This window comes from Xenopus laevis, chromosome 9_10S (assembly GCF_017654675.1).
Source record: "Xenopus laevis strain J_2021 chromosome 9_10S, Xenopus_laevis_v10.1, whole genome shotgun sequence".
Taxonomy (NCBI): domain Eukaryota; kingdom Metazoa; phylum Chordata; class Amphibia; order Anura; family Pipidae; genus Xenopus; species Xenopus laevis.
Genome location: NC_054388.1, coordinates 8,006,499 through 8,031,932, shown reverse-complemented (window position 1 = coordinate 8,031,932; position 25,434 = coordinate 8,006,499). Strand labels below are relative to the sequence as shown.

Sequence of the window (25,434 nt, the reverse complement as noted above, 5' to 3'; positions counted from 1 at the left end):
ATCTCCTGGACATCACTGACAGGGACGTCACAATAGAGAAACAGACCCAGTGGCTGCTCGGTGGGGAGCAGTGAGGCAAAAGTGTGAGGATCCCGACAGGTAACGCTGTTTCAATACATGTCCATTATACAGATCTTTAATATCCAATGTTTGGGTAACGATGCAAATGAAATGGAAAAGATGACAAATTTCTAACTTTTTCATTAAGGTGTGCGATTGTAGACAATAAAGGGCATACTTGTTATGGTGGGCGAGGTGCAGAGCACCATGTATTTTGGCCACAATTACCAGTCCACATGACATGCACAATTGTTTCCTCCAGGAATGGATCACAATGAGTTGCAACTGTCACTGCAGCAGCTCTAACACCTTACAGCACTGCATACAGGAGAGGCAGGATGTGGGTCATACACGAAACGCAAAGGAAGGAGCTCAGGGGGATGCAGGCACTTAGGAGCCCTAGATTTAATGCATGCTCCTGAAGGTGTTAAAGGAACAGTAACATCAAAAATGAAAGTGTTTTAAAGTAAAAAAAATATAATGTACTGTTGCCCTGCACTGGTAAAACTGGTGTGTTTGCTTTAGACACACTACATTAGTTTATATAAACAAGCTGCTGTGTAGCCATGGGGGCAGTCATTCAAGCACAGGATACACAGTAGATAACAGATAAGTACTACTATAGTTTATATAAACAAGCTGCTGTGTAGCCATGGGGGCAGTCATTCAAGCACAGGATACACAGTAGATAACAGATAAGTACTACTATAGTTTATATAAACAAGCTGCTGTGTAGCCATGGGGGCAGCCATTCAAACACAGGATACACAGTAGATAACAGATAAGTACTACTATAGTTTATATAAACAAGCTGCTGTGTAGCCATGGGGACAGCCATTCAAGCACAGGATACACAGTAGATAACAGATAAGTACTACTATAGTTTATATAAACAAGCTGCTGTGTAGCCATGGGGGCAGCCATTCAAGCACAGGATACACAGTAGATAACAGATAAGTACTACTATAGTTTATATAAACAAGCTGCTGTGTAGCAACAGGGGGCAGCCGTTCAATGGAGAAAAGGCTCAGGTTACACAACCGATAAGCTCTGTAGAACATAATGGTGTTATCTGTTATCTTCTATCTAACCTGTGACATACAGCCTTTTTTCAGTTTCCACCATTGCTACACAGCAGCTTGTTTATATGAACTATAGTAGTGTTTCTGAACCAAACACACCAGTTTTACCAGTGCAGGGCAACGGTACATTATATTTTCATTACTTTAAAACACTTTCATCTTTTGGTGTTACTGATCCTTTTTAAGAATAGGACTTCCTTGCATCTGTGAGCTCTGCACATTGGCCGGATGAACCATTTAAGGCGTAACTAGCCCAAGAGTGTAACAGTTCTTAGCTTCTATTTATTGCCTTAAATTAGCTGGAAAAAAATTAAGTGATCCTTACATTATGAGCTCCTCAATTGTGACGTCATCATAAGTGCTTAAGTGCCACGCAAGAGAGCGACAGGAGCTAAATGCTGATATGCTGATTTCTTTTTTCTGTGAGCTCACTGCTGTTGCTCAATACAGTGATGTGACAGGGGAGGGTTGTTAGTAATACCCTGGGGGGGGGAGGGGGTAACGCACTGGCAATGGAATGACACTTCATGTTGCCTCCCTCCCCAGGCAATACACACCAGCTATAGTAAAAACCACCAGAAATGTGACTTCTCACAAATCCTGTAGTGGAGCATTAGGGGGCTTAGTTAGACTGCAATTCAATTGCCTACATGGAATGTATAAAGAGCTTTATTCTCCAGGATATTTAACCTAAGCTACTGTTTAACTAGGAGACTCCAAGATCTGAAGAGGTACAGTAGCACCTGTTGGGGTGCTGAGTCTTTCATTTGAAATTAGTGCTTAAGACAGTACAGTATGAGGGTATCACTTATTGTGTGCCCAGAACATTCCTTCTCTGTATATTTGTATTTATACATATGGGAAGGAGGTGCCATATTGATTCCCTTAGACAGTACAGTATGAGGGTATCGCTTATTGTGTGCCCAGAACATTCCTTCTCTGTATATTTGTATTCATACATATGGGAAGGAGGTGCCATATTGATTCCCTTAGACAGTACAGTATGAGGGTATAGCTTATTGTGTGCCCAGAACATTCCTTCTCTGTATATTTGTATTCATACATATGGGAAGGAGGTGCCATATTGATTCCCTTAGACAGTACAGTATGAGGGTATAGCTTATTGTGTGCCCAGAACATTCCTTCTCTGTATATTTGTATTTATACATATGGGAAGGAGGTGCCATATTGATTCCCTTAGACAGTACAGTATGAGGGTATAGCTTATTGTGTGCCCAGAACATTCCTTCTCTGTATATTTGTATTTATACATATGGGAGGGAGGTGCCATATTGATTCCCTTAGACTGTACAGTATGAGGGTATAGCTTATTGTGTGCCCAGAACATTCCTTCTCTGTATATTTGTATTTATACATATGGGAAGGAGGTGCCATCTTGTTTCTCTTAGACAGTACAGGATGAGGGTATAGCTTATTGTGTGCCCAGAACATTCCTTCTCTGTATATTTGTATTTATACATATGGGAAGGAGGTGCCATATTGATTCCCTTAGACTGTACAGTATGAGGGTATAGCTTATTGTGTGCCCAGAACATTCCTTCTCTGTATATTTGTATTTATACATATGGGAAGGAGGTGCCATCTTGTTTCTCTTAGACAGTACAGGATGAGGGTATAGCTTATTGTGTGCCCAGAACATTCCTACTCTGTATATTTGTATTTATACATATGGGAGGAGGGAGGTGCCATATTGATTCCCTTAGACAGTACAGTATGAGGGTATAGCTTATTGTGTGCCCAGAACATTCCTTCTCTGTATATTTGTATTTATACATATGGGAAGGAGGTGCCATATTGATTCCCTTAGACAGTACAGTATGAGGGTATAGCTTATTGTGTGCCCAGAACATTCCTTCTCTGTATATTTGTATTTATACATAAGGGAAGGAGGTGCCATATTGATTCCCTTAGACAGTACAGTATGAGGGTATAGCTTATTGTGTGCCCAGAACATTCCTTCTCTGTATATTTGTATTTATACATATGGGAGGGAGGTGCCATATTGATTCCCTTAGACTGTACAGTATGAGGGTATAGCTTATTGTGTGCCCAGAACATTCCTTCTCTGTATATTTGTATTTATACATATGGGAAGGAGGTGCCATCTTGTTTCTCTTAGACAGTACAGTATGAGGGTATAGCTTATTGTGTGCCCAGAACATTCCTACTCTGTATATTTGTATTTATACATATGGGAGGAGGGAGGTGCCATATTGATTCCCTTAGACAGTACAGTATGAGGGTATAGCTTATTGTGTGCCCAGAACATTCCTTCTCTGTATATTTGTATTTTTACATATGGGAGGAGGGAGGTGCCATATTGATTCCCTTAGAGTAGACAGTACAGTATGAGGGTATAGCTTATTGTGTGCCCAGAGCATGCCTTCTCTATATACAGTATTTGTATTTAAATGAAGTGCCGCAAGTGCCATCCCGCTGGTGATTTTTCATTATAGCCAGCGGGGAGGCAGTTCGGGCAGATTGTTTCCCCGAAGAAGAGGCGATTTGTCGACGGGGCGACTAATCTCCCCGAAAACTGCCCATGTGTCTTATGATAACAGGGTGAGGTTTACTAGCCATTTCCCCCCAGGAATTAAGAAGCTTAATAAAAACAACCTTACTCTTAACATTTTGCCCCTTTACAGACTTTGCAACTTAAACTGGTTCTCAGGGTCACTGACCAATATCTAATTATATTTCATGACTGTTCCTTGGTTGCTAGGTACATATTTCAAAAGTATGCAGACCAATTGCAAATAGTCTTAGAAACCTCGTTGCCCCTTTAAAAGAATAAGAGTATCCTTGGTGAATGTTTAGCCACTAGAAAATTGGAGTGGAGGGGCAACTGCCAGTTTATCTGTGTAATGGAGCATGACTTGAGTTCGTTTAACCCTAAAGCTCCCTTAGGGATGAACAGACTGGGTTAAGTGTCAGTGGAAGACGATAGAGAGGGCAATGCTATTGTGACACGTGGAAGATTGTGATGGGATTGTGGCTTTTCAGTGGAGCTGAGAGCGGCTGTAATGTTTGTTATAATCCCTTTATTCGATGTAGAGTTGGTATCAGGTTTGACATATTAAAAGCACTATGGGTTTGTTTGCTTTGTGTATCTCTTGCTTCCCTTCTGTTTTCTATTAGACAGTACAGCTTGAGTCTATACGCCGCTCACTCTACACAACATTCCCTTTTTGTCTAGTTGTATTTTTGCATAAGGGCAGGAACCGCATTATTGTCGCTGTTGAAAAGAAAGCGTGACGTTATTGCCTGTTATATATTGCCGTATGATTTCGCTGACATAATACAGACTGAGCCTACAGCATATTGTACATGCAGAACATTCCTTCCCTGTAGCTTTGTATTGCCACATATGGGCTGGGAGTTGCCACATTGTTTGGCAAACCTTATTGCGTGTTGCATTTATATTCACATTTCTGCATCTGAGTGGCAGCTCCCTTATTACTTGCTCTCATTGGGGCTTTAGACCAGTGGTCCCCGGCCAGTGGCTTGTGAGCAACATGTTGACCAAGCCATTGGATGTTGCTCCCAGTCAGTTCCAGGCTTGGAGGCAAGTTTTGGTTACATAAAAACCAGGTTTATGGTCAAACAGAGCCTCCTCTATATGCCATTTCATATTGGACTACCAAATATTCATTCATAGCCCGTAATTGGCACCCCAGGAAATCTTTTCATGCTTGTCTTGTTTCCCAACTCTTTTGAATGCGTCTCACGGGTATTGATGAGTGAACTTATTCGCCAGCCAGAAATTCCGAATTTAGCTTTTTCATGAAACTGCGTTGAAAATTCACGCAGCAAAATTCACAGACAAAAAATCGCCCATTGACTTTAATGCATTAGGACAAAAAAATCGCCATAAGAAAAAACGCCCATTGACTTTAATGCATTTGGACGAAAAAAGTCGCCGTAAGAAATAACACCCATTGACTTTAATGCATTAGGACAAAAAAAGTCGCCACAACAAAAAGCGCCCATTGACTTTAATGCATTAGGAAAAAACAGTCACTATAAGAAAAAACGCCCATTGACTTTAAAGCATTTGGATGAAAAAAGTCGCCACAAGAAAAAACACCCATTGACTTTAAAGCATTTGGACGAAAGAAGTCACCATAAGAAAAAACGGCCTTTGACTTTAATGCATTAGGACAAAAAAAGTCGCCATAAGAAAAAACGGCCTTTGACTTTAATGCATTAGGACAAAAAAAGTCGCCATAAGAAAAAACACCCATTGACTTTAATGCATTAGGACAAAAAAAGTCGCCATAAGAAAAAACACCCATTGACTTTAATGCATTAGGACAAAAAAAGTCGCCATAAGAAAAAACACCCATTGACTTTAATGCATTAGGACGAAAAAAGTCGCCACAACAAAAAACGTCCATTGATTTTAATGCAGTAGGAAGAAAAAAGTCGCCATAAGAAAAAGCGCCCATTGACTTTAATGCATTAGGAAAAAACAGTCACTATAAGAAAAAACGCCCATTGACTTTGAGTCAGGACACACAGGCAGATTCGGGGAGATTAGTCGCCCGGCGACTGATCTCCTCTTCTTTGGGGCGACTAATCTCCCCAAACTGCCTCCCCAGCCTAGAAAGAAAATCACCAGCAGGATGGCACTGAGAATGCTTCGTTTTCTGAAGTCATCCAAAGTTTCGGATGGCACTCGGATCACTTTGTTTTCCGAAGTTGCCAGAAGTTTCCTAATGTGGAAACTTCGGGCGACTATGGAAACGGAATCGATCCGAGTGCCATCTCGCCAGCGATTTACATTCTAGCCGGCGGGAGGCAGTTTGGGGAGATTAGTCGCCCCGAAGAAGAGGGGATTTGCCGCTGGGCGACAAACCTCCCCGAATCTGAGAGTGTGCCCTGACCCTGGTGCATTAGGACTAAAAAAGTCGCCATAAGAAAAAATGCCCATTGATAATAATGCATTTGGAGAGAGAAAAAGGTGGGGAGGCCACAGAGGGATTGCAACTATGACGGAGGCTCGGAGGGAACTTTGCAGCAGGGGTTGGGGGCCTGTAGGGGCCCTGGAGGCATTGGCTCTGGTCCGATGCTGAGGTCAATTCACTATATGATGTATCATGTAATATTGGATTGTTACTGTGGTCAAGGCTGGATCTAGGTCTATTGGTGACCTGGGCACCCAACCTCTGCCCCCCCTTCTCATCAATTTGCACAGGGCAGTCTGGAGAAGAAAGGGGAACCCCCTACCCTCATCTCTGCCACTGGATTTAGCTGCAAGTTTCCATTTATTTATATAGAAAGACACCCTCTAAAGCTAAACCCATTACAAAAAGTCATGAATGTATATGGGAATTACATGTTCTTTCGTGATGCTAAAACAGGGTTTTGGGTGGAGTTCCCCTTTAAGTAGAAAGGAAATAAGACAAACACCAGGAAGCAGAAAAGAGCGAAGCTTGTAAGGGAGAAATATAAATCTCTTTTATTTAACAATACATATGAAATGAACACTGACTGCCCAGTGCTGCTTTATATTTAAAACTGTCCTTAAAGAAGAGCAAAATATAGAGAAAACAATACAAAAAAATGCTTTGTGCGGAATAGTATACAAAATATGAGCAGTTATGGCTTTTACTAGAAACAGTTTAATCTTTAACTCTGTTAATACAATGCAGACGTGTACAAGGGTGAACTTGTAGAAATATGAACCTATGGTGCTTTTGTCCTGACATGAGAGCTGCCATATTGCTTAAATATGGCTTAAAGGGGTTATTCACCTTAGAGCTAACTTTTAGTATGATGTAGAAAGTGATAGTCTCAGACATTTTGCATTTGCTTTTCATTTTTATTACTTGTGGTTCTTGAGTTGTTTAGCTTTTTATTCAGTTGCTCTTCATGCAGATGATGTTCCCTCTCTGGTTGTGTTGTGCCCAGTAGTAGTTGATTCTTTATTGTCTAGAATTGTGCCAGGTAGAATACTTCTAGGGGGTGAGTTTGGATTAGCCCCATCAATTTCTTAGCACCAGAACTGTTGGTGTGTGGTTGTTACTAGCAGGTTGCTAGTAGATGCTAAAGGAATAGGTTAGATTGGATCAATAGATGCTAAAGGAATGGGTTGGATTAGGATTCTGTAGATGTTCAGGGGAATGGGTTGGAATAGGTCTCAGAAGATGCTAAATTAATGGGTTGGAATATGTCTCAGTAGATGCTAAAGGAATGGGTTGGATTAGGACTCTGTAGATGTTCAGGGGAATGGGTTGGAATAGGTCTCAGTAGATGCTAAAGTAATGGGTTGGAATAGGACACAATAGATGCTAAAGGAATGGGTTAGAATAGGACCAAGTAGATACTAAATGTAATAGGTTAGAATTATACCCAGTAGATGTTAAAGGAAAGAGTTGGAATATGACTCAGAGGCAGGGTTGGAATAGGTCCCAGTAGATGTTAGAGCAATGGGCTTCAATAGGACCCAGTAGATGTTATGGGGAATGAGTTGGAAAAGGTCTCAGTAGATGCTAAAGGAATAAGTTGGATTAGGACTCTGTAGATGTTCAGGGGAATGGGTTGGAATAGGACCCAGTAGATACTAAATGTAAACGGTTGAATAGGACTCTGTAGATGTTCACGGGAATGGGTTGGAATAAGTCTCAGTAGATGTTCAGTGTAATGGATTTGAATAGGTCCCAGTAGATATTAAATGTAATGGGTTGGATAGGACTCTGTAGATGTTCGGGGGAATGGATTGGAATAGCTCTCAGTAGATGCATAAGCTGGGAAGAGGACATGTGAATGAACTCAAATATGTGTGAAGATGGATTTATATATGGTGGCCAAGGAGTAAAAGATGGAGAGGACTAGTTAAGGGAGAAGGTTTGAACCTGAAGGACGACTGATAGATGGCTCAGTCCCCTGGTGGTTAATCATCAGATGGACCTGGATCCCAGAGCCCAACTATAAAGTGAATACTAGTAAATCATTTCTATCAGATGTCTGTTTAATAAAGGTCAGACAGAATGTGCAGCCCCCGTGTGTGTCTTGTGTGTGGTCATTTTGCCACTTCCCCCTACACGTGTGTGTGTGTGTGTGTGTGTGTGTGTGTGTGTGTACTAACATTGTCTCACAAGCAAACTGCCCATGCACTGCTCCGGGGTCTCGGGGAAGGAGTACTAAGCTGGAGGAGACTTCAAGGTAAGCAGGGCGTTTTGTCTGTACTGGCACAGCACTGCCCACCATAAGAAGTGTGTATGTTTAACTTCCCCTTTAAGTGTAACTACATTGTTATCAACTCATATAGATTATTAGTGAAACAAATAAATGTCATTTGTAGAGCGGCTCTGATCAGCTGAAACCACCGGACAGGGCTGATTTCGAGGTGGGGGACCCCCAGAACTGCTGCTGGAATTACCAGAGAACTTTAGGACTTGTAAGGGCCTGGACAAAAACAGTATTTTAAAAAAACAGTTTTGGCCATTTTATTCAGGCTGACTGTGCTGCCTCAATGTTTGAGAACCTGTACAAAAGTCTTGTGCCTTTATATGTGCTTACAACTCCTTGTAACTTCTAATATCCTTATAAAACATGGGAGTACATTATCCCTTATAATACAGGAGTGATATTCAGAGATATTCCCTGTATATCTCAGCCTGTTGCCTTGTGCCTTTATATGGTCACAGAACAACCCCTCAGTGACTTCTAATATCCTTATCATTTACAGTAGGGGGTACATTATCCCTTATAATACATGAGTGATACTCAGAGTTCCCTGTATAACTCAGCCTGCAGCCTTGTGCCTTTATATGGTCACAGAACAACCCCTCAGTGACTTCTAATATCCTTATCATTTACAGTAGGGGGTACATTATCCCTTATAATACATGAGTGATACTCAGAGTTCCCTGTATAACTCAGCCTGCAGCCTTGTGCCTTTATATGGTCACAGAACAACCCCTCAGTAACTTCTAATATCCTTATCATTTACAGTAGGGGGTACATTATCTCTTATAATACATGAGTGATACTCAGAGTTCCCTGTATAACTCAGCCTGCAGCCTTGTGTCTTTATATGGTCACAGAACCCCTCAGTGACGTCTAATATCCTTATAATTTACAGTAGGGGGTACATTATCTCTTATAATACATGAGTGATCCTCAGAGTTCCCTGTATAACTCAGCCTGCAGCCTTGTGTCTTTATATGGTCACAGAAAAACCCCTCAGTGACTTCTAATATCCTTATCATTTACAGTAGGGGGTACATTATCCCTTATAATACATGAGTGATACTCAGAGTTCCCTGTATAACTCAGCCTGCAGCCTTGTGCCTTTATATGGTCACAGAACAACCCCTCAAAGACTTCTAATATCCTTATCATTTACTGTAGGGGGTACATTATCCCTTATAATACATGAGTGATACTCAGAGTTCCCTGTATAACTCAGCCTGCAGCCTTGTGCCTTTATATGGTCACAGAACAAGTCCTCAGTGACTTCTAATATCCTTATCGTTTACAGTAGGGGGTACATTATCCCTTATAATACATGAGTGATACTCAGAGTTCCCTGTATAACTCAGCCTGCAGCCTTGTGCCTTTATACGGTCACACACCCCTCAGTGACTTCTAATATCCTTATCATTTACAGTAGGGGGTCCATTATCCCTTATAATATATTAGATACTCAGCCTGCAGCCTTGTGCCTTTATACGGTCACACACCCCTCAGTGACTTCTAATATCCTTATCATTTACAGTAGGGGGTACATTATCCCTTATAATACATGAGTGATACTCAGAGTTCCCTGTATAACTCAGCCTGCAGCCTTGTGCCTTTATATGGTCACAGAACAACCCCTCAGTGACTTCTAATATCCTTATCATTTACAGTAGGGGGTACATTATCCCTTATAATACATGAGTGATACTCAGAGTTCCCTGTATAACTCAGCCTGCAGCCTTGTGCCTTTATATGGTCACAGAACCCCTCAGTGACTTCTAATATCCTTATCATTTATACCAGGGGGTACAATATTCTTTATATATATACATATATATTCTTTTTCTCAAAATCCAAAACTGATGACACTAACGTGTACATTGCAGTGACATGGTAAAGCAATACAATAACAGAGTGAATGCTACAATTCTTTGATACGCTGTTCCCATTACACAGCAGAAATACAAGAAGCCAATCCTGTTCTCTATTCATAATCTCTAGAAAGCATCTCGAAAGTCATTTAAGTAAGAACTCATCTTGTTACGTATGTGAGTTACAATGTTTCATCCCAAGGGCAGAGAATAGAATTAGTACCGCTGTGCAAAGGAAGAAAAATCGCCAGTAACTGATACTTTTCGCAGCATCCAGCCCTCAACAGGAAATGTACAAAACTCTACAAAACGTCCTGTTTTAAGTTCTCCTTTCTGCGCTAATCAGAGTCTGTTCTCGTGTGCGAGGCCCGTAGTCGCGTTGGGCTCCCCATTAATTTAGCTGGGGGGGGGGGGAAATGATGATCTGAAAGTTTCACATGCGAAACATTCCTTTCGGAGGGTTTTATTGTCCGTGCACAAAGATGAATTCCATCTCAAAGACTATTGTCAAGTTAAGGAGAAGAGGATCCAGTCTGACCGATGTATTTCAGGTGAGAAGCCCTCATTGCAGTTTCTCTTGTGGTTTCTACCAAACAATGCCGGTAGGAGGGGAGCTCACGGGGAACGGACTGAGCCATAATACCGACTACTGTTCATTGTCCTTTAATTGTATTAAAGGCCAGGATGTGTTACCTGGTGGTCATTTTAATGCAGATTTCCTTAAACCCCTTTAATAAGCATACCATCTCATTCTGTCTCTATTCATGTGCTTTGCGTGTACTGCTATTTCTCTATAGATTTCTCTTGTTATAATATCCTGTTTTGATAAAACGACCATGTTTTGGTTTCATTTGAGTTGTTTATAGCTGAGTAATACTGCAGCTTAAAGCAATATTGTTGCCTACAATCAAATAAGTCAGAGAGGATCCCAACCATAAAGCAGGGCAGCATTGCTGCTTACACTGGGTATCATTCTGGGACAGAATGCTCTGTTATACAGATAGCTAGAATCTCAGCTATAAAGCAGGGCAGGACTGCTGCTTACAATGGGGATCAGATAGGATCTGTGCAGCCACTGGGACAGAATGTTCTGTTATACAGATAGCTAGAATCTCAGCTGCCATAAAGCAGGACAGGACTGCTGCTTACAATGGGGATCAGATAGGATCTGCGCAGCCACTGGGACAGAATGTTCTGTTATACAGATAGCTAGAATCTCAGCTGCCATAAAGCAATACAGGACTGCTACTTACAATGGGGATCAGATAGGATCTGTGCAGCCACTGGGACAGAATGTTCTGTTATACAGATAGATAGAATCTCAGCTGCCATAAAGCAGGACAGGACTGCTGCTTACAATGGGGATCAGATAGGATCTGTGCAGCCACTGGGACAGAATGCTCTGTTATAGAGATAGCTAGAATCTCAGCCATAAAGCAGGACAGGACTGCTGCTTACAATGGGGATCTGATAGGATCTGTGCAGCCAGTGGGACAGAATGCTCTGTTATAAAGATTAGGGATGCACCGAAACCAGGATTCGGCCAGGATTTGACCCTTTTTCAGCACTATTCGGATTCAACCGAATTCTTCTTCCCAGCGAACCGAATCCTAATTTGCATATGCAAATTAGGGAAGGGGAGGGAGATTCCGTGACTTTTTGTCACAAAACAAGGAAGTAAAAAATGTTTTCCCCCTTCCCAACCCTAATTTGCATATGCAAATTAAGATTCGGTTCGGTATTCGCCCGAATCTTTCGCGAAGGATTCGGGGGTTCGGTCGAATCCAAAATAGTGGATTTGATGCATCCCAGAATCTCAGCCATATACACGACAATGGATTTCAGATATGGAAAATCGTTTTGTGCATCAAATTCATTTAATAAGTGTTTTGTAATGTATTGACATAATTATTTACTATGATAAAATTGATTCTTTCTGGCCCTTTATGTCGCTGGTATAAAGATATTAACTGTGACAATAACAGCAATAATAATTTACTTTGAAGGCACATTTGAGATGTTGGGCAGTGCAAGAGTTTGTCGAATTGCTCTTTGTGGAGTCTTTGCCACTTACAGTATTTCATTATAAAGAGCAAACAAATATAGAATTAAAATGAACCAGTTGTGATTGTGCTTTGGTGCAGGATGAGTCTAGTGTTTAGCCCTGCAGGCCATAGAAATACAATAATGTGAGCTTCAGCCAAATGGGCTTGTGTGTGAGAAAGAAGTTGTGGCAGCTCCCAGCACCCATCTTTATAAACACAAGTATACGAGAAGAAATATTATGTGCCAGGGTTTTTCTGTTTGGGGCTTGGGCTCTGATGTTTTCCTGTGTTGCAAACACTCTGCAATACCTAATGAAGCATTTAGCAAACTCATTCTTGCACAACTAATATTTTGAACCATTTTGTTAGAGCTTCAGCCATATATACCTTATTGCTTATCAGCACTTTCCATTAACTATTAGAGTTATATCTAGGGTTGCCACCTTTTCTGGAAAAAGATACCGGCCTTCCTATATATTTATACTATTTATACTATTTCTCTATTAATAACATAGCTAGAATCTCAGCTGCCATAAAGCAGGGCAGGACTGCTGCTTACAATGGGGGATCAGATAGGATCTGTGCAGCTACTGGGACAGAATGTTCTTTTATACAGATAGCTAGAATCTCAGCTGCCATAAAGCAGGGCAGGACTGCTGCTTACAATGGGGGATCAGATAGGATCTGTGCAGCCACTGGGACAGAATGTTCTTTTATACAGATAGCTAGAATCTCAGCTGCCATAAAGCAGGACAGGACTGCTGCTTACAATGGGGATCAGATAGGATCTGTGCAGCCACTGGGACAGAATGTTCTGTTATACAGATAGCTAGAATCTCAGCTGCCATAAAGCAGGGCAGGACTGCTGCTTACAATGGGGATCAGATAGGATCTGTGCAGCCACTGGGACAGACTGTTCTTTTATACAGATAGCTAGAATCTCAGCCATAAAGCAGGACAGGACTGCTGCTTACAATGGGGATCAGATAGGATCTGTGCATCCACTGGGACAGAATGTTCTGTTATACAGATAGCTAGAATCTCAGCCATAAAGCAGGACAGGACTGCTGCTTACAATGGGGATCAGATAGGATCTGTGCAGTCACTGGGACAGAATGTTCTGTTATACAGATAGCTAGAATCTCAGCTGCCATAAAGCAGGACAGGACTGCTGCTTACAATGGGGATCAGATAGGATCTGTGCAGCCACTGGGACAGAATGCTCTGTTATACAGATAGCTAGAATCTCAGCTGCCATAAAGCAGGACAGGACTGCTGCTTACAATGGGGATCAGATAGGATCTGAGCAGCCACTGGGACAGAATGCTCTGTTATACAGATAGCTAGAATCTCAGCCATAAAGCAGGACAGGACTGCTGCTTACAATGGGGATCAGATAGGATCTGTGCAGCCACTGGGACAGAATGTTCTGTTATACAGATAGCTAGAATCTCAGCCATAAAGCAGGACAGGACTGCTGCTTACAATGGGGATCAGATAGGATCTGTGCAGTCACTGGGACAGAATGTTCTGTTATACAGATAGCTAGAATCTCAGCTGCCATAAAGCAGGACAGGACTGCTGCTTACAATGGGGATCAGATAGGATCTGTGCAGCCACTGGGACAGAATGCTCTGTTATACAGATAGCTAGAATCTCAGCTGCCATAAAGCAGGACAGGACTTCTGCTTACAATGGGGATCAGATAGGATCTGAGCAGGACCCCTGGGCCAGCCTATAGCTTCCCCTTTTATAGACTCATCTTCATTTCTTTCTTACTGAGAAAGGGGTCCTAGTGTTTAACAGCGCAGGCTTCTACCCATGTGTCCCCCAATGTGCAGGATTCCCCTTTTTCTTGTTATTCTACTGGGTATATATCAGTCTGTATTTAACCTCAATCTCACACGGCTTCACACATCCTCAAACTGCCAGCGTCAAGGAACTAGGGCCTTCCTTACATTGGACACTGTAAGTAGAGAAGAGAACATCATTTGTAATTGTGTTTGGCAAAACATTTGCTTCATCATTAGAAAAACTTCCTTATAGCCTTTCTGGTTTATGCAGATGTACCTTTTTAGAACATAGGAGTCACCTGCCTAATATTACCAACCCCTATATCTTTATGGGAAAAAATAGAGCAGACAGTAACCCTTCCAACACTTTCCTCTTGTCTCTATATATTAGGTACCTATCTAGTGCTACCAATCCCTATTTCTGTAGGGAAATGAGAGAGAGCAGACAGTAAACCTTCCAACACTTTCCTCTTGTCTCTATCCTTATATATTAGGTACCTATCTAGTGCTACCAATCCCTATTTCTGTAGGGAAATGAGAGAGAGCAGACAGTAACCCTTCCAACACTTTCCTCTTGTCTCTATCCTTATATATTAGGCACCTATCTAGTGTTACCAATCCCTATTTCTGTAGGGAAATGAGAGCAGAGCAGGCAGTAACCCTTCCAACACTTTCCCTTATGCTATTTACTCTTGTGTAAGGCTGTCCTTATAAATCATTATGAGCCAGGCCATTGGTAGGATGCTGAGGGTTGTAGTTCAGCAATACCTGCACAGAGAGAGAGGAGGGGGGGATTTAAAGATTAAGCACTAAATTTATCCTTGCTCAGGAGCCTTTCACTGGTTTATTCCGAGTGAACCAATGCTGTTCTTAGAGAGACCACGTCAGTTTTTCTTCCTCTTGGTTGGCTAAAATAACTGTGTAGACCAAGCAAAGGCGTCGGTGAGTCAGAAGTCAGTGCAAGAGTCGCTGTTTCCAGCTGTTCACTGCGTGTCTGGGTTGGACCCGACTTCTCTCCCTTATTCTTTCCAGTTCTTTCACTTCTCTTATTACTTTTCATCCGCCTTCATTACTTTCCTTCTTCCCGTGTTCTTTTCTTTCTAAATACTTGGAGTAAAGTTGGCCATAAACTTGCACAAAAATTTGGTTTGTACAATTTTCGTACCGTGTGCGGATCAATCGTCCCGACATTTTTCGTACCATGTTGATCGGAGGGAAACCAGCCCCCCTCCTCTCCTGTTTATTCTCCTGCCCCCTTATAGTCCCTGTCTATACCCCTCTGATTGCTGAGAATGTAGGGAATTCTAAAGGGTTTAGGGTAAGGTCACACAGGCAGATTGGGGAAGATTAGTCGCCCCTGTGACAAATCTCCTTTTCTTCGGGGCGACAATCTCCCCAAACTACCTTCCCGCCGGCTATAATGAAAAATCGCCAGCGGGATAGCACTTGTTTTCCGAAGTTGCCCGAAGGGGGGTGTGCCAGTGTGTCCTTACCCTTATTGTTCACATACCAAATTTCTCAAGGCACTGGCATGATCTGCCCCCCATTACTGATGGTGCCAGAACATTGCCTGCTCCCTAGTGGAGTAACCAGGGTCGGACTGGGCCGGCAGGATTCTGGGAGAAAACCTAGTGGGCCCTGGCCCTCATGGGCTCAGCCGACCCAGACTTGCTCCCTTATCAGCCGGCCGGTTGGCTTTAGCGGATCCGCAGGGCGCGTCTTCAGCGAGTTCTCGCAGCGTGTCCTCAGCATGTGTTTGTGCATGCGTCCAATTCGCGCTGTTGAGTCTTTCAGGGCAGGCTTATTGGAGGATGGAAGGTGGTCCTCAGTGACTGCCAGGAGGGCCCTTTGCTTGCAGTCCCGGTGGGACAATGCGCCAGTCCGACCCTGGGCTTAACTATAGAGGAAGTAGACCCCGCAATCGCAGGAAATAGGAGGGCCCGGACTGTGGGGTCTGATTCCTCTATAGCTAATAAAAAAAAACCCAGCTGATCTCTTATCGGCAGAAGCAAGTCGTTAGGAGTGGGCGGGGTGGAGGCGGGGTGTGGGTGGGGCGTGGGCGGGCAGAGGAGGGACAGGAAGTGAGCGGGAGGATGGGGACCGGAGTGCATTGGGCCCCTCTGAAGATTTTTTTGTAGTTACACCACTGCTGCCCCCCTTTAAGTTTCCAGTATTTGCTGGTTATTGGGAAACAAGCCAGACTTTGTCAGACTTTTGGTTAACCAGACGTTACTGGGCCCGAAGCATATTCAATTTAGGGCTTCAAACTATTCTACTAAGATGCATTAAAATTGCTCCTTAATAAGAGCTTCCCTGGGCTCCGTGCCCCCCTGCAGCCACAGGGTCTGCTTCCTCTGAAGTTCCTCCCCTAAAGAGTATACAGACCCTACAACTGCTGGAGGGCCCCAACCAGGAGGTATAAGGGCCCCAATGGGGCACTGACTGATTTCAGTACAACGACTGCAGTTTCAGTATTTGTTAATTAAAAAGGAATTATTCCCAATGTCTAGCAAGGCCCTAATTAATTACCTAAATTCTAGTTATACCACTGGTTGATAATCAATAATTGCCAATGGCAGGGCCCTATTACATGATAACAGGGGAGTTGCTAAAGTATCATGTTATTCCACCTTATATGTTATATCTTGATTATCTCTGTTCTTTTGTTCCTTTGATACGGATGCTTCAGACAGAGGTTTCATTTGATTCAAATCAACAGTGTTCTACACAATTCTCACACCGCATTCTGTATGGTTGAATAAAAGACATTGAGGGGCAGATTTATCAAGGGTCGAATTTCGAGGGTTAAAAAACCCTCTAATTCGACCCTCGAAGTAAAATCCTTCGAATTCAATATTCGAATTCGAAGATTTTAGCGCAAAAGCTTCGATTGAACGATCAAATAAAAATGTTTTTTTTTTAATCGATCAATCTAAGGATTTTTATTCGACCAAAAAAAACTTAGAAAAGTGCTGGGGAAGGTCCCCATAGGCTAACATTGGACTTCGGCAGGTTTAAAGTGTCGAAGTATGAAGGCGAAGTTTTTTTTAAAGAGATAGTACTTCGATTATCGAATGGTCAAACAATTTTTACTTTGAATCGTGCGAATCATTCGATTCAAAAGTACCCAAAAAATTACTTCGAAATTCGTATATTTTCTTATTCGAATTATTCACTCGAGCTTAGTAAATCTGCCCCTGAAAGTAAGTAGGTTCCCTGTTGGTGTTGCAGTAAACTGCAGGGCCCCAAAAGGACATCAGTGAACTGCGTGGGGTGATTAATAAAAAGTAATAAGCTACTACTGATTGGCTAGCTCAGCTTCCAATCACCGTCACAGGAATAATGCAATTGAAAAATATACATGTCCATCAAGTTCCACCTAAATGTCTAAGGGAAACCTTCCAAACTTTAGAGGAAGAAAAAGAAAACTGTACAGGATCCTATCAGTAGGAAATAATGCTGCACAGGCTCAATGAAACTACAACTCCCAGCATGTCCCAAAATCTGTAACTATAATACCAATGCAGCTGTGTTACATCTCAATATGACAACGAGAGCCTGTACAAGAAGCATATCAGGGCGACCCATGGTGACTCAATCTGGAGGCAGATAATACATCTGTGCCTTTGCTTAATTATATAACTTGCAGCATAAGTATGATTAGAGAGAAGCTGTGGATTCTGAGAATTGTAGTTTCACAAGTGCCTAAGGGCAGAGAACTGACAGTTCGGAGCAGCTATTGTGACAGCACCCAGTTGCAAGGGTGCGGTTAGAGGCTCAGATATTCTGTCAGTCCCAAATGTGACTCAATGGAAAGGAATTCAGGTGACTTAAAGGGAAAGAGAACACCTGCCACTTTCTATGGTCGGACGCAGAGGGGAATATAAGGGATGGGGGAACCTTTCACTTTAATGCACGCATTGAAAGATTGACACGTCTGTATCATAGAATGAGCGAATCTAGCTCAGCGTTCACTTACAGGGGTGACCATGAAACTATACCAGCATGAGAACTCCCCTGTACTAAGCACAATTCAGCAGGAACAGTCCCTAAGTTTGCTCATAGTCTGTACAGAGAGATCCTATAAAACTATGGCAGCATAGGTATTCCCTGTACTAAGCACAATTCAGCAGGAACAGTCCCCTAAGTTTGCTCATAGTCTGTACAGAGATACCATAAAACTATGGCAGCATAGGTATTCCCCTGTACTAAGCACAATTCAGCAGGAACAGTCCCCTAAGTTTGCTCATAGTCTGTACAGAGATACCATAAAACTATGACAGCATAGGTATTCCCCTGTACTAAGCACAATTCAGCAGGAACAGTCCCCTAAGTTTGCTCATAGTCTGTACAGAGATACCATAAAACTATGGCAGCATAGGTATTCCCCTGTACTAAGCACAATTCAGCAGGAACAGTCCCCTAAATTTGCTCATAGTCTGTACAGAGAGATCCCATAAAACTATGACAGCATAGGTATTCCTCTGTACTAAGCACAATTCAGCAGGAACAGCCCCCTAAGCACATACAGAAGCCAGTACAGAGAGTTATTCCTCTAAGTGACATTTGCTTATTAATCACTAGAAGTGCACAAATCTCTATACTATGCAAACACCATATCTGTAAACATCACACAAAGGGTGAGACGTGCCAGTACCTTATCCTCTTTGTTCTGTCACGTCACAAAAATAAACATAGAAGATAAAATCAAGATTCTTGTAAATAATAAGCCCAAAATATATGCAGGATATTTGCAGAATCTCCTGCTAACATTCTATGTGCATTAGCTCTCATGAACATTCTTTGTGCAGTATCTCTCATGAACATTCTTTGTGCAGTATCTCTCATGAACATTCTTTGTTAGGGATGTAGCGAACGTCGGAAAAAATGTTCGCGAACATATTCGCGAACTTGCGTCAAAAATGCGAACGGTTCGCGAACGTCGCGAACGTCGCGAACCCCATAGACTTCAATGGGAAGGCGAATTTTAAAAGCTAGAAAAGACATTTCTGGCCAGAAAAATTATTTTAAAGTTGTTTAAAGGGTGCAACGACCTGGACAGTGGCATGCCAGAGGGGGATCAAGGGCAAAAATGTTTCTGAAAAATACATTGTTGACACAGCGCTGCGTTTTGTGCTGTAAAGGGCAGAAATCACACTACGTCACTCAGGTGATGTTTCTGGACACGGAATGTGAAAAAGCTCACACAGCTAGGTGGCACTTGGTTAAAGACTGGGCAAACAATGCCTGCAAGGGCAACGTATACAGTAGTGGGTACGGAATATATTATTGCTGCTGTAAAAACATCACTCAGGTGATGTTTACGGACACGGAATTATTATTGTTATTTAGACAGAATGTGAAAAAGCTCACACAGCTAGGTGGCACTTGCATACCTCCCAACTGTCCCTCTTTTGACCACTCAACCCCCTGTCCCTCTTTTGTACTGGAAAGTCCCTCTTTTCTCTGCACTGAACAGCCAGAAAAAAAACAGTTTCTAACTTAATTGGCTTTTGGCAGAGAGCTCAGAACAGCTAACAGGTGCAAATAAGATACTTTGTAACAATTTTGACTCTGGTTGGTGCTGGTAGTGGTGAACTACTAGGAGGAGCAGCACACCAGTCCCACTCCCCAACACAGCTAGACTAATAGCACTGGGCTCTTACAGTAGCAAAGTAAAAAAAACAAAAAAGAAAATAAAAGCAGTCCTTACAAGGACTATTGGGTTACAGGCAGCAGTCAGCAGATGAGAGATCAGCAGCAGTGCCCACAGCAGCTACATACAGAGCACTGCAGTAGAAGGTAGATTACTAGCCAGCAAAGCTACCTAACCTAAAATGTCCCTCAAATCCCTGCAGACTTCTGTCCCTACAATACAGAGCAGTATCAAGTAGATTACTAGCCAGCAAAGTTACTATCAACTGTCCCTCAAATCACTAACAGCTCTCTCCCTACACTAGCTCTTCCAAGCACACACAGGCAGAATGAAAAAACGCTGCAGGGCTTCAGTTTATATATGGAAGGGGAGTGGTCCAGGGGGTGTGGGGGTGGTCCAGGAGGGAGAGCTTCCTGATTGGCTGCCATGTATCTGCTGGTCTGGGGTGAGAGGTCAAAAATAAGCGCCAGCTAAGGCGAACGCAAATTGGCGAACGTCGCGCGACGTTCGCGAACATTCGGCAGACGCGAACGGTCGATGTTCGTGTGAATTAGTTCGCGGGCGAACAGTCCGCGACATCCCTATACTTTGTGCAGTATCTCTCATGAACATTCTATGTGCAGTATCTCTCACAAGCATTCTATTTGCAGAATCTCTCATGACCATTCTTTGTGCAGTATCTCTCACAAGCATTCTATTTGCAGTATCTCTCATGTGCATTCTATTTGCAGTATCACTCATGTGATATGTGATATTTTCTATGTGTAGCATCTCTCATGAGCATTCTGTTTGCAATATCTCTCATGAGTGTTCTATGTGCAGTATCTCTCATGAACATTCTATGTGCAATATCTCTCATGAGCATTCTATTTGCGGTATCTCTCATGAACATTCTATGTGTATGACTAGTGTAATAATTTAATTGACACACATTTTTTTTTTTAGCCTATTAAAGAAGAGGAAGACTTTGGGCCACTCTATGAAAACCTAAAGCCATTCAAAAAAGAGAGTCCAAGGAAACGAGCGTCATCCCTGCAGCTCAGCTCCACCAGTACATTAGACGACTGGGAAACTCACACCGACACAGGCAGCGGGCAACAATTCTATTATAACAGTCTTACTGGGGTGACAACTTGGGATTCTCCATTTGACCAACCAGAAGACCAAGGGCACTCTCCCACCTCTCTGAATTCCTTAAGTCCTTTAGCTGAAGACTCGTTGTGGGAGAAACATTTTGATGAAGCCACAAGACAATTTTATTTCTTTAATCCAGTGACAGGCGAAACATCCTGGGATCCACCAGAAGAAGGGATGAGTTTTCAAGAACTAACTCCAATGGCGCCTCCATATTTATCTGTGGACAGGAGGGTATGTGTCTGCTCAATTTTCTTGGTAGAGATGGAAAGATGTTTGTTTTGTTGTGTTATTCAATGGAAAACATTGCTTCTAGCTTTTGGGGATGGTCTTGCTAAGGGTGCTCATCATGAGGGTGATTTTTTGTGTGCATAATCATTTGCTGATATGGATACTGGCTGTTAAGGCATTTTTTCCTGTATCTAGTAGCAACGGAGACATGACAAACAGGTGGTTTGAACCCAAAAAGTTTGCAAAAACCTCTGGTCTACAGTTAGTTATAGATACATGAGAATGTTTCACTGGTTATCTTTCTTATTCCTTTGGGTAAAATAACCAAACTGTGGATTATAGGAAGCCACACACTGGGCAAGTGAATTTTTGGGTTTAAGCCCCCTTTTTCAAAATATGGTGCCTGAACAAGACTTACACAATATCCAACACAGCAAAAAAAAAAAAAATTACCCCTTAAAACCTCACACTGACTGCCTTGGATACCACCAGGCACACCTTTTGGTGAACCTCAGTTGAGGCAATTATGCCGGTCAAAAGTTTTAATCGAAATCACACTAAAATATAGCCACTTGATGACCCCCGTTAGGAAACGGATATTTTTAACATTACACAACTTCTCAGTTTCTGTGTGTGTGGGTGTTGATGGAAAATGAAGTATTTTCAAGCTTCTACAACTGATAATACTGACAAGGCTGTTCAGTACTGACAAACATATTTGTAGAGTTTGAGACCTAATTGACAAATATAGAGAGATCAAGAAATTCCCGTTGCTTCCCAACAGCTTTCTAATGCAGCCAATGGAATCTAGAACCAATGGACTGGATAACATGCTTCTCCATGGCAAACCAATAGAAGTGTCCATGTAGACTTTGTTTCAGCCTGTATCATAGGTTCTTCACTCTTCAGCCTGTCCTCGACAAGGGTGAATATTTTCAGAAGGAACCATAGATTTGTCTATCAAGATTGATCAAATCAACCTGATTTCCCACCATATCACCCACCTAAATCCCACCTATCATGTATAGCAATGATACATTATAGAGACTTTACTACATGAGGTTCAGAACAATGTAGAAAGAGAAGTCTTGCTTTATAAAGCTAGGAGAAGGTCCTCTGGTAGTCTCTCTTTAATTTATAAACCAACGAGTTGAAGAGGACTGTTAGTGGTGGACTTGGACATGGTATCAATGTATGTAAACTTGTTAAATCCTGTGCTATCCTGGGCATTTCCGTAGTCTATAACTGTGGAGACCAGGTGATATTTTTTACTCCACAAAGTAGATCCCCAACCTTGTTTACCCCCCATGAAGCACATTGATATATAAACAGTGTAGGAGAGCTACCAATGATTGAAATGCAAGAGCAACACAAGTAATCCAAGTGCAAACAAACTCCTGGGCGTTGTCAGATCAGTGCTATTTTTGGTTAATCGCTAGACCCAGGGAGCAACCAGCCTGTGATTGGCTGTAACCTTTAGGTTTAAGGCCATGTTTATAAAGCTTTACAATAGTAATGTTTACTGTTTTAACGCCTTTCCGTCAATTCTGGAAATTACTTGAAATTGTCAATGACAAAAAGTTCAGTAATGTTTCTGTCAAGGAGAGTGTAGAGCTGCTTCCTAAATAGGGCAAAATGAGGGAATATGGTCAAAGTGGGACAAAAAATTTAAATTTACGTCAAAGCTGACGCTGTCACAAAATGGCAGGAAAGGAACTCAGATTTTAAGTGTTCATCCACTTTTAGAAATAGAAAAGTCTTCTGGTTCTGGCAGCTGAGAAACCCACAGAAACCACCGAGATGCCTGATTTCATCATTCTAACTTCAGAAGGCCAGTAACAGCTAACTGCTAGATGGTTGCCGTGGGTTACTGGTTGGTTGCCCTGAGTAACAACAATTTATGTTGGTGGTTAAAATATATTTGCTTTCCTATATATTCTTGGAACTATAGTTGGATAAAATTCTCTATCTGTAACCTTGTTATGGATTAAGGGAGAGCCCAGACCAAAGGTTGAGTGGGCTTGATCTGAAAAAGTCCACCAACTACCACCACTGCTCCCATGAACAGGCTCAATTAGTTGGGGACCTCTCAGTCCAGCATCTGGACATGGAAACCACACTTACTAACTATGTAAGGTATGTTTTCCCTTTAGTAAAGTAAGTTTGCTGATGCATTCTCCTGTGTTTTGCATTTTAGCCACCAACCCCAGAGGCTGATTATCCCGACTATTCTCCAGAAGAGGTAGAGAGGTACCCCCATGCCGATTACAGTCATGATCCTCAAGGTCTATATGAACAGATTCCTCTAGACAAGTCTCCCGTTGATGCAAATTCAGGCTGGTTCTGTCAGGTCAACAAAGAAGGGAAAAAGTGCTACTCAAACAACTCCAACAGTGACATTGTGAGTGATCTGATACGGTGTATAAGCGACTGCTGGGGGTGTCTTCTGGTGTGGTGGGACTTTCGGTGGCTGATGGGTATTGCATTTCATCAGGAACTGAGGGGCTGGTGTTGGTCAACAATTGTACTGCTCTGCTATGTCCATCTTGTCTGTTTCTATTTGGCCAAACTGTCATCATCTTGCAAGACTGTCATCATTTTGTCATACTGTTGCCATTTTTTACTGCTGTTTTCTTCTTTTCCAAGTGTCTGTATCATGCCCTACTGTTGTGATTATGTATTCATGCCACCATCTTACCTACTGTCTCCATCTTGCCCTACTTTCTGTAATCTTGTCCTATTGATACCAGAGTCGGACTGGGCCGGCTCTGGACCGGGAAAAAACCTGGTGGGCCCTGCAGGCCCAGACCCGCTGTTGGGACAACCTCCCTCCCAGCCCCCGGTCATGGCCGCGAGCAGAATAAAGGGTAGACCAGTTGGTTGCTATGGGGGGACCTGAGGTCGCAGTGTCTTCACAACTGTGCGGGTCCCGAGGGGTGTGTTTGGGCCCTGAATTAGCGACCCTGGTGGGCCCCAGCCTTCCAACTGACCTTGACTGTCACCGTCTTGTCCTTCTATCTCTATCTTGCCCTACTGTTGTCATTTTTATCTTCATGCCATCATCTTGCCCTGTTTCTGCGTCTTGCCTACTGCCACCCTTGTGGTCTGAAAATTGATTTTTGCCAAGCAGAAATTGCCCAGCGCTCACAGTATTTTAAATGAAAACTATACCCTGAACAATGTAGGTCTCTATAAAAAATATATTGCATAAAACAGCTTATATGTAAAACCCTTCTTTGTGTAAATAAACCATTTTCATAATAATATACTTTTTTAGTAGTATGTGATCATAAATAGAAAATTGCCATAAAGAATAAGGGCCTCCCCCCCTGGGATCCTAGGATTCACAGTGCACACAAACATACCAAACAAACCATACATGTTAGGTCACATGAGCCAATTAACAGACAGAGTTCTGTCTTTTGCTTCCACACTTCTTCCTCTACCAACTTTGAAGAACAAGAAGGTGCTCAAGAATGAGTTTTAATCTCCTTTAACTTATTCAAAGAGGTATATATAGTGTGTTAAAATACCCTGCCTAGATGACAGTGCGTATTAATATGATTCTTGTGCAGTCAATTGAATATTCACTTCTGTTCTGGTTTCAGTGGGTACAGTCAGAGGACCAGTCAGGAAAAACCTATTTCTACACTCCAGATGGTTCCTTCTCGCAGTGGAGTTTGCCACGAGTAAGTGATTCTGAGCAGTTGCTTGGTATTATATCAGTGGGTAATATATCAAATATATCACTACAGGTATGGGACCTGTTATCCAGAATGCGCCGGACCTGGGGTTTTCTGGCTAACGGATCTTTCCGTAATTTGGATCTTCATGCCTTAAGTCTACTAGAAAATCATGTAAACATTAAATAAACCCAATAGGCTGGTTTTGCTTCCAATAAGGATTAATTATATCTTCGTTGGGATCAAGTACAAGGGACTGTTTTATTACAAAGAAAAAGGAAATCATTTTTAAAAAATTTGGATTATTTGGATAAAATGGAGTCTATGGGAGATGGCCTTTCCGTAATTCAGAGCTTTTTGGAAATCGGGTTTCCAGATAAGGAATCTCATACCTGTACTATCAGTACCGGTTGCTAACTTAAAGGAGAAACAAAACCTTAATAAAAAAAAAACCCTACCCTACATATTCCCCCCCCCCAGCCGAGCTGCCCCCCTTCCAGTGGGGGTGGCAAGGGTTAAACCAAAGGGGGCGTATTGTGAGCAATAAGGGATATTGTGATTGTTAGATTTAACAGACTTTACCCCCAACTCATGATGAATGTGGCTCATGATTTAACTGAATCAGTGAAGGCAGAACACCCAGAAATGAAGTCACTTTGCTTTCTAAACA

The 25,434-nt window shown here is 42.3% G+C and overlaps 1 protein-coding gene across 8 annotated transcripts in view; it reads left to right on the top strand.

The window, feature by feature from the left end:
- arhgap27.S (Rho GTPase activating protein 27 S homeolog) overlaps positions 1 to 25,434 on the top strand; it is a 64,283-nt gene that overhangs the window by 25,000 nt on the left and 13,849 nt on the right. For 6 of the 8 annotated variants that reach the window (XM_041577958.1, XM_041577959.1, XM_041577960.1 and 3 more), the window contains 3 exons: positions 20,662 to 21,084; positions 23,279 to 23,482; positions 24,690 to 24,770. In XM_041577958.1, coding sequence (XP_041433892.1) covers positions 20,662 to 21,084; positions 23,279 to 23,482; positions 24,690 to 24,770 — 708 coding nt within the window. Of the gene's footprint in view, positions 1 to 10,492; positions 10,774 to 20,661; positions 21,085 to 23,278; positions 23,483 to 24,689; positions 24,771 to 25,434 lie in introns of those variants that run through there. The other 2 variants (XM_041577962.1, XM_041577961.1) reach the window with 2 other exon arrangements.